The sequence below is a fragment of the Rhinatrema bivittatum genome, chromosome 4 (assembly GCF_901001135.1).
Source record: "Rhinatrema bivittatum chromosome 4, aRhiBiv1.1, whole genome shotgun sequence".
NCBI classification, from domain to species: domain Eukaryota; kingdom Metazoa; phylum Chordata; class Amphibia; order Gymnophiona; family Rhinatrematidae; genus Rhinatrema; species Rhinatrema bivittatum.
In genome coordinates, this window is record NC_042618.1 from 222,173,603 (window position 1) to 222,183,842 (window position 10,240).

At 44.2% G+C, this 10,240-nt stretch overlaps 1 protein-coding gene across 1 annotated transcript in view; it reads left to right on the forward strand.

Moving 5' to 3' along the window:
* The window catches only part of LOC115089385 (cystine/glutamate transporter-like), a 103,003-nt gene extending 94,535 nt beyond the window's left edge, over window positions 1–8,468 (forward strand). Inside the window, exon 13 of the mRNA XM_029597478.1 lies at window positions 8,084–8,468. Coding sequence (XP_029453338.1) covers window positions 8,084–8,148 — 65 coding nt within the window. The 3' untranslated portion in view covers window positions 8,149–8,468. The remainder of the gene's footprint in view (window positions 1–8,083) is intronic.
* The last annotated feature ends 1,772 nt before the right edge of the window (window positions 8,469–10,240 follow it).

Here is a 10,240-nt window from a genome sequence, read left to right on the forward strand (position 1 = left end):
AGGATGTTGGGGAGGTACCAGTAATGGAGAAGGTTTTCATGGGTAATGATTCAGATGGACTGAATCAAATCACGGTGAACCTAGAAGATGTGGTAGGACTGATTGACAAACTGAAGAGTAGTAAATCACCCAGACCGGATGGTATACACCCCAAAGTTCTGAAGGAACTAAAAAATGAAATTTCAGACCTATTAGTAAAAATTTGTAACTTATAATTAAAATCATCCATTGTACCTGAAGACTGGAGGATAGCAAATGTAACCCCAATATTTAAAAAGGGCTCCAGGGGCGATCCGGGAAACTACAGACCAGTTAGCCTGACTTCAGTGCCAGGAAAAATAGTGGAAAGTGTTCTAAACATCAAAATCACAGAACATATAGAAAGACATGGTTTAATGGAACAAAGTCAGCATGGCTTTACCCAGGGCAAGTCTTGCCTCACAAATCTGCTTCACTTTTTTGAAGGAGTTAATAAACATGTGGATAAAGGTGAACTGGTAGATATAGTATACTTGGATTTTCAGAAGGCGTTTGACAAAGTTCCTCATGAGAGGCTTCTAGGAAAAGTAAAAAGTCATGGGATAGGTGGCAATGTCCTTTCATGGATTGCAAACTGGCTAAAAGACAGGAAACAGAGAGTAGGATTAAATGGACAATTTTCTCAGTGGAAGGGAGTGGACAGTGGAGTGCCTCAGGGATTTGTATTGGGACCCTTACTTTTCAATATATTTATAAATGATCTGGAAAGAAATACGACGAGTGAGATAATCAAATTTGCAGATGACACAAAATTGTTCAGAGTAGTTAAATCACAAGCAGATTGTGATAAATTACAGGAAGACCTTGTGAGACTGGAAAATTGGGCATCTAAATGGCAGATGAAATTTAATGGGGATAAGTGCAAGGTGATGCATATAGGGAAAAATAACCCATGCTATAATTACACAATGTTGGGTTCCATATTAGGTGCCTCAACCCAAGAAAGAGATCTAGGTGTCATAGTGGATAACACATTGAAATCGTCGGTTCAGTGTGCTGCGGCAGTCAAAAAAGCAAACAGAATGTTGGGAATTATTAGAAAGGGAATGGTGAATAAAACGGAAAATGTCATAATGCCTCTGTATCGCTCCATGGTGAAACCGCACCTTGAATACTGTGTACAATTCTGGTCGCCGCATCTCAAAAAAGATATAATTGCGATGGAGAAGGCACAGAGAAGGGCTACCAAAATGATAAGGGGAATGTAACAACTCCCCTATGAGGAAATACTAAGGAGGTTAGGACTTTTCAGCTTGGAGAAGAGACGACTGAGGGGGGATATGATAGAGGTGTTTAAAATCATGAGAGGTATAGAACGGGTAGATGTGAATCGGTTATTTACTCTTTCGGATAGTAGAAAGACTAGGGGGCACTCCATGAAGTTAGCATGGGGCACATTTAAAACTAATCAGAGGAAGTTCTTTTTTACTCAACGCACAATTAAAATCTGGAATTTGTTGTCAAAGGATGTGGTTAGTGCAGTTAGTATAGCTGTGTTTAAAAAAGGATTGGATAAGTTCTTGGAGGAGAAGTCCATTACTTGCTATTAAGTTCACCTAGAGAATAGCCACTGCCATTAGCAATGGTAACATGGAATAGACTTAGTTTTTGGGTACCTGCCAGGTTCTTATGGCCTAGATTGGCCACTGTTGGAAACAGGATGCTGGGCTTGATGGACCCTTGGTCTGAACCAGTATGGCATTTTCTTATGTTCTTATGTAAAATGAAGGGCTGCTCAAAAGACGATTGAGAGCCGTCAAAACAATAACATAATAGTGTGGCAGTTGTGCCCAGAACTTTGTGCAAGGTTCAGTAAGTACTAATAAAGGGGGGGGCAGGGGGGGAGGAGTTATTGGGGTAAGCTTGCTTGAAAAGCCAGGTTTTTATATTGGCCCTGAATTTTGAAGAGCAGGTCTCGAGCCGGAGGTTAGGGGGTAACGAGTTCCAGAGTGTGGGTCCGGCAATGGAGAGGGCTCGATCCCTTGTGGAGGTGAGGTGTGCCTTTTTTAGGGAAGGCACGTGGAGGGTATCATTGTTGGAGGCTCTGGTGGAATGGTTAGATCGTATTGGACGGAAGGGCTCATCAAGCCAATTTGAGTTGTGGGAGTGTATGGATTTGGAATCACGGTCAGGGTTTTGTAAAGGATGCGCAAGGGGTTCGGGAGCCAGTGCAAGTTTTTCAGGATGGGGGTGATGTGGTCATATTTACGGGCGTTAGAGATAGTTCTGTAGCATTTGGAGAGGTTTTAAGGAAGAGTAGGGGAGACTAGGAGGAGGGCATTGCAGTAGTCCATTTTTGTTGAGAGGGTGGCTTGAATGACGGTGCGGAAATCAGCATTGTGAAGGTAAGGGTTTTAGTTTTTTCATCACATTGAGTTTGAAAAAGCTTCCTTGAGGATCAGGTTGATGTGTTTTTTTAGGTTCAGTTGTTGGTCAATCTGAACCCCGAGGTTTCTTGCACAGAGCTGTGAAAGAAAGGCATTATAGGCAGGGTCATTTGCAAGTGCGGGTTTGGGGGGGTGAGTGTTGTGAAATAAGGAGCAGTTCTGTTTTAGAAGCATTTAAGGCGAGGTGAAGGTCGGTGAGGAGTGCGTTGATGGAGTCAAGGCAGTTTTTCCAGAAGTCAAGGGCATTGGTCAGGGAATCCTGGATGGGTATGATGATTTGCACATCATCAGCATATAGGTAGAATTTGAGGCCGAGATCTGATGGGAGTTGGCAGAGGGGGGTAAGATTTATATTGAAGAAGGTGGAGGAAAGGGAGGAGCCCTGGGGAACTCCTTGGGAGAGAGCATAGTGGGTAGATTCGGCATTGCCTATTTTGACTGAGTATTTTCTATTAGCAAGATAGGATGTGTAAACCATTGGAGTGCAGTGCCAGAGAGGCCAATGCAGGCTAAGCGGGAGAGGAGGCGATTATGGCTTATAGTGTCAAATGCGGCGAAGATATCCAAGAGAGCCAGGATGTAGGCGTGTCCTTGGTCCATGCCTCTGAGGAGGAAGTCAGAAAGGGAAAGCAGGAGGGTTTCAGCGTTGAGATGTTTACGAAAGCCAAATTGGGAGGAGTGCAGAATCTTGTCTTCCAGATATTCTGTTAGTTGGGTGTTGACTACTTTCTCCATGATTTTTGAAATGAAGGGAAGATTGGAGATGGGACGAAAGTTGGCTGGATCCTTCGGGTCTAGGGAGGGTTTTTTAAGCAAGGGTTTGACAGCTGCATGCTTAAGAGGGTCAGGGACTGTGCCAGAGGAGAGGGAGCAGTTGATAATGTCAGCCAAAGGTTTAGCAATGGTGTCAGGTATTGTAAGGATGGCTTTGGTGGGGACAGTGTCAGAGGGGTGGGTGGCCGGTTTGATCTTTTTGAGGATCGAGGCTATTTCAATGAAAGAGGTGAGGTCAAGGGAGTTGAGGGTAGCAGTAGTTACGCATGGGCCCATGGTAGGGGGATGGGGTCGGGGGTAAATCTGAGGAGTATGTTAGCTATTTTGTTATGAAAGTAGAGTGCCAGTTCTTCGCATTTACTACTTGCTTCATTGTCGAGGATGATTGGGGGGGCTGTCTTGGTGAGATTAGTGACGTAAGAGAAGAGGGCTTTTGGGTTGTAGATGTAGTCGTGAATTTTCTTGGCGTAGAAATCGCGTTTGGCATTAAGGGTGGTGATTCTGTAGCAGTGAAGTGCAGATTTAAAGGAGGAGGTTTTTTGGGGAGACAGGTCTTTACGCCAGGCTCTCTCCTTTTGTCTAAGATCGTTTTTCATGTGTTTTAGGTCAGTCGTGTACCACGGATTTGATTTTTGGCAGAGGGGTTCAACTCACGTGTGGTGATAGGGCATAACTTATTTGCAATGTCAAGGGTGTTCAGAAAGTTTGGTGATTTTAAAAGAAATGACACATTTTAGCAGTGCTTTGGATATGTGTAGAGAGAGACAGAGAGGAGTCAAAAAGGACCCCAAGGCTACGAGCTGTCGGGACTGAACTACAGTTTTGTCTACAGCCATAGAGAAAGCAGGAAAAGGGGGAAGTAGCCTTGGGGGAGTTTAGTCTTAGGACTTCTGTACTGTATTGCAAACTCTAATCTTCTCAAAACTTGACTAATGTAACTCCTTACTACTCAGTCTTCCAGCAAGTCACTTAAAACTACTACAGCTATTACAAAATGCTACAGCAAGACTATTATTAGGATCAAGGAAATATGATCACATTACACCCTTGCTGATATCATTGCATTGGTTACCAGTACAATCCACAATATACTATAAAGTATTAACGATAATATTCAAGATCATTCATTCCAAAAACACTGGCTTATTAGGAGTGACATTACAACCTTAAATCCTCAACGAACACTAAGATCTCAAAATAAAGGACTATTGTCTATTCCCACAATATGATGCACACATCTGATGCAAATAAGAGATTGAGTGCAAGTACATTAGCAGACTGGAAGGAGTACAGAATGAGTTTGAAATGTATGAAGTTGGCATGGGGTGCTATCCAGAGATGTTCTGCAGAGCAGGTATTGAAACATGGAAAGTAAATTCTAGGGATGAGCCAAGGCTAGGTTTGGTGTGCCTTACTGGATGGGTAAGGGGAAGGGCAAGAGTGTCTAAAACAGAGGATAATATAGTGTTATAAAAAGAAACTTCCTCATCAACTGACTGACAATGTAGTGAAGGAAAGGAGAGATGATGGTAGTGGAGAGGATGGTTGACAGCCTGAAGATTCCTGAAGGTATTGGTGGTGACTGGATGAGGCTGTGGGGGAAGGTGGTTTAGTGTGAAAATTATCAGATGATGATCTGAAAGAGGAAGAACTGGGGTGGAGAAGCCAAAGAGAGAGCAGTTGAAGGATAGGTCAAGGCAGTGGCCATCCTTGTGAGTAGGGGAGGTAGAATAGAGTTTGGAGATCAAATGAGGAGGCTAAGACAGGAAATTTTGAGGCATAAGAGTCAGAGAGATAATCTGTGTGAAAGTTAGTCCCCAAGAATAAGGGAAAGGAAAGATGTTTCAAGGAAGAAGGAAAGCCAGAAATCAAAGTTGGTGAGAGAAGAGGAGAGGGATTTATCGGAGGGGGGGGGGGGGGGGGTCAATAAATGGAGAAGTAGTGGGGTAAATAGGCAGATAGAGTGGGCCTCAAAGGAAGAAAAAGAGAAGGGTTGAGACGGAAAAAGGAATTGAAACCTACAGAAAGGGAAGAGCAGCAGTCCAAAACTACCACCATGGTCTACTATGCAAAGTGAATGGGAGAAGAGATAAACCTCCATGTCAGAGATCAGCAACTGAAGCAGAGTTCTCAGCGGAAAGAGAGGTCTCATTCAAGGCAAGAAGATGGAGAGTATGAGAGACAGAGGCCATGAGTGCATTTAAGCTTGTTGGAAATAGAGTGGGCATTCCCTGTCAGGATGCTATGGCCAGTTATGATTAACCTCCAAGGCAGGAGCAGGTTGAACTCAGGGCTGGTCAGGCATCAGGTTCTTCTGCTTGGACTGGCCACCTCCCCCTTGGGTTGAGTTCTTAGGTTCTGGTGGCCAGAAGGACTTAAGAGGTGGTGCACATAGAAGGTACGGGGAACACCCACTAAAACTGTACAGGACCGATCCTAAGGCAATAAAACAGGAAAGTGCCCACAGACAAACACAGAACAAAGTGCACCACAAACAAGACAAGACCAGAGACTAAAGACAAGACAAAACAAAAATCCAAGACTAGACTAAGGCAGAACTCAGAAAACAGTAGGCCACAATAGTCAGGCCAACGGCAGAGAACAAAACAAGACAAACACAGATTAAACCAGAAGACCACTTTAATTGGGCCAAACACAGAGCAGAACTAAAAGAAGGAAATAGACAAGAAGGCCACTAAACTGGGGCCAAATACAGAGCAAAGCTAGAACAGAGAACCCAGAACAGTGGCCACAACATAGAGCAGAAGACTCCAAGCTGAGGTGGAGCAAGCTTTTATCTCAGTCAGTGCTTCAAATATAGCCACCAGCAGTACCTCCAAGCCATAGGGCTTGGAGGACTGAGCAGCCAGGACCAAAGTCCACTGAGGGTCCCTGCTGGCAGGAGGATAGCACTGCAGACTGTCCCTTACATTACTCAGAGTGCATGAGAAAGGAGAGGAGAGGAATAGAGATCAGATTGGAAGAGTAACAGTTTGAAATGCACAGATGATGTGAAAGTTGCTTGGAATGATATCTCCAGCTTGGGAATAGGAGGTGAAGCAGTAGAATACGGAGAAGAGAGACAGAGGTGTGACAACAGTGATGAGGATGAGATGCTGTTGAGAGTGGAGATGGCTGGATGAGAGGGAGAAAACGTTGAAGCTCAAGAGTGGTGGACACTACAGGGAAGAAGTCAGAATGGTTGGTGAGGTAAAGACTGTAATGAATGGGGATAGTGATTTATAGCAGGGAATAAGACTGAAGAGACTTAGTATCAGGAAGAATAGATGTAGTGGAGCCATAGGAAATAAAGAGAGGGAAAAATCTACTAACCTGAGATGATGCTGTGGAGTGCACCTCCTAACCAGCTGGTAACAACCCAAAGGAATTTGAGCAAACTCTGAGGCAGCTAGGAGTATGCAGATAGGCTGCAACTTCTCCAAAACCTGGCCAAGTGCTCGAGGAGGACAGGGTGGGAGCAACTCAGGCCAGAAATGAGTTGTGGTGACTGCTGTAGTCAGCCTCCAAGGTAGCTTGGGAGTATGATGCAAACCTGAGTCAAAACCATTTGCAAAATCCCCAGGGGAGAGGTTAAATGGACTCCGTAACAGGAATCTTTTCCAAGTAACTCCTCAGTGCCACTGGGCCCCATTTTGGAGGCCTGTCACATACACAGCATGCAAAAGCCTATGTTGGTGATGCATTCATAAATAATATTCCACTGCAGAAGAAAATAAAACTTTAAGTACAAAATAAAATAATATTCATTCAGTGATAGACCAAGAGGAATAAAATAAAATATTCTACATTTATTCAGTAAGCATCTAAAATTATGGGGTGTTTTTTGGATCAGGACCTTAATGTGCATTTCATATATATTTATTCTTGGTGGGAGGATGAGTGACGCCTGCAAATGTTTTTTATATTTATTTGTTTTTTTAATTCTACCTTTTGACCTGTGACTGTGTGTTTTCTGAGTTTACCACAATATTCCATAATCTGGCAATTGATATGGCCTTGCACTAAACCACCACGGTCACACTTCAAGTCTTCTTCCAAGGCATTAAGTGCCATGTTTTGCCATAACTAATGAGTCAGTTCACCAGATATACCAGGAACATGGTACTTTATAGCCCATGTTCTACTCCATTGATTATTGGTTACAATAGGAGAGCATAGCCTTGAAGTGTACAGGCTTTCTCATAATAGGGAGAGCACTATCACTATGGTTATTATAGTATAAGGATGTATAGCCCACAATTTTTTTGGTTTGTTTTTTTTTTTTGTTTCAGCAGGAGAGGGGAATATCTTTTTTTGGTTTTCCTTAATGTTTTTTTTTTTTTTGGTTTGTTTCCAAACAAAAAATATAAAATTAAACATGAAAAAAATCCCTAAAATAAAAATCTGAACTGATGTTTTAAGAAACGGGACCTCCGGTGGTCCTGGCTGGGCCTTCCCGGCTCAAAAAACTGAGCTAGCCTAGTGCCTGGGCCTGCCCTGTCCACCCCCCCTCCCTCCCCCCCCATTTAAAAGTTCTGGGGCTGAGGAGCTCCCACCCTAAGCCCCCACTTTCCTCTTCCCAGATCCTCATTCAGAAAGGACAGGGGCGATGCCCAATTGCTCCTGAATTGAAAATAGGTAAAGATAGAAAATAGAGGTTATGTTGTTGCCTTAGATGAATGACTGAAGGTATTGTTTAATTATTTTAGTTTACAATGGAAAATGGAAAAAAACAATTTGATGCAATAATTTTTTATATTAATTTAATAGGGTTCTTTTATTTCCATTCATTAATAGTATACATTTGCAATGGTTGACATATTTATTAAACTAAAACACTGCCCTCCTTATCAGCCTCTCTTTTGCTCTGTTTTTTGTTCTAGATTATATCACGCTAAACCTGCAGATCCTATTGCAAGCAGTCCCGCAGGAAATCTGCACCTACTGATGGCTCTCAACTAGGATATCCTCCTTCTGAAATTAATATCTTGCAATATTCCAGAAACAGTCTGACAAACATTTAAGTCCTCTTTCATGATGAATGTCACTTTGTAAAAATTTAACTCTTTGACTTTCCCGTGTACCAGCTCTGAGATTTCAGGTTACATTTATTATAAAGGTTGTGATCAAATTTTTACTTTATTTACTTTGGCATCTGAAACTCATGCTTTGTTTTCTTCTTTTATGACACTGTGACAATAACAAAAAATCTCTATAATTTGACTTAAAAATGCTCAGTTAAGAACATGTCATCTGAGTTAGACTGAAGTCCATTGAACCCAGCATCCTGTCTCGGATAGTGGTCAGTCTGGGTCACAAGTGCCTATCAGATTCCCAGTGTTACGGGAACAGCCACGGAGTCCTGCGGCTGGCCCCCTTCGCTCACTGGCCTCATGCCGGCATCCCGGTCAGCCCGGGGACGGGTGGTGGCTGCAGGCCGCGGCAGATGCGTCCTGCCCCGCGCCGAGCTTCCACCGCCGGCTCGGCCTTCCCAGTGCGGCCGGAGCCGTCCGGCTTCCCCTTCCTCCTGGCAGCCTTAGGTGCGCATGCGCGCCACTCCTTTCCAATTAAAGGGACCTTGCCGGAAGGTGCTCCGGCTCCACCCTCTTGAGCTCGGCTTATAACTAGGCAAGGCCTGCTTCCAGACCTTGTCTTGGCTTCTAGCTCCTACTCCTGTTTTTGGAGGATCCTGTTCCAGTTCTGAGTTCCTGACCCATTGGACCATTGAACCTTGTTAAGGTGAAGCCCCAGCAGAGTCTCAGGCTCTCCCTGGCCTTGCCAGCCAACGGTGGGGACCTGTGGGGCCCCTCCTCACAGGTAGTGCCAACTCCCCCTCGGCCCAGGGATTCCATGATCAAGACAGCAAGCCAAGGCCATGGATCCAGCGGAGGCTTCAGCACTGCAGGCCATACCTGGACTAGCGCAAAAGATACTAGACCAACAGAAGGTTCTAGAGTCACTTGCCACCTCCATGGAACATCTTAACGCCCGCCTGGACTTGATCACCTTGACAGGTTCCACGCCTTCAGCCGCCCCGAGTGCCTCGGGGATGGCTTCACCATCCCAACCAGTCATCTCTCTTCCGGCTCCTCCCCGCTATATGGGTGATCTCCAGCAGTGTCGCAGGTTCATCCACGAGTGCAATATGCATTTTTGTTTTCAGGCGGCACTATTTCCGGACAGTCTCACCAAGATAACCTACATCCTGTCCCTGCTTGAGGGCAAGGCCCTGGTCTGGGCTTCATCCCGTTTTTTAAAAAGTGCACAGATATGTGCGTAAATGTCACAATGTGTACATCTCAATAGTTTCCATAAAGGGGTGGGGCATGGGCATTTCAGGGCCTGGCTAAGAGATTTGCGTGTAAATACTTACATGCTCTGGCGCACACCGAGGTCCCCTGCTGCGTAACTTTACTTATTCTATGGATGTCATCTAAGTTGTAAAATAAAAGGATCGAGACATTTCTGAGGGGTTTAAAAGTCTGGGGTAACTGGGGGAAGCGTAAGCTATCAAACCAGGTGTGGGTTGGAGGACCTGGGCAAACTGGGAATGGCTTGGGTACACCCTTTAAAATCCTCCAATTTATGCAGTAGAAGCAGGATTTGCGCGCCCACTTAAAGTTTGGTACACATGTGTGCAGCCAGGCTATTTTATAACATGTGAGTATATACACACGTTATAAAATAGCCGCGTCCCTTGGGGCAGGCCGACACACATGCACAAATGTACGCCAGCATACTGGTTTGAAAGTTACTGTCTTAGGGCCAAATTTATTAAGGCTTTTCTCCCATTGTGTGTCTATGGGAAAAACCCTTAGTGAATCAGGTACTTAGTGTGCTGAATGAAAAAATACTTCCTAAAATTAGTTTTGAATCTGCGGGTTGCTAGTTTCATGGAGTTACCCCTAAATCTAGTGTTATTTGAAAGGGTAAATAACAGTTCCCTATTTATCCTTTCCACTCCACTCATGGTTTTAGAAATCTCAATCATATCCTCTGTCATCTCTTCTCCAAGTTAGAGTTTGAACATCAAAATATTT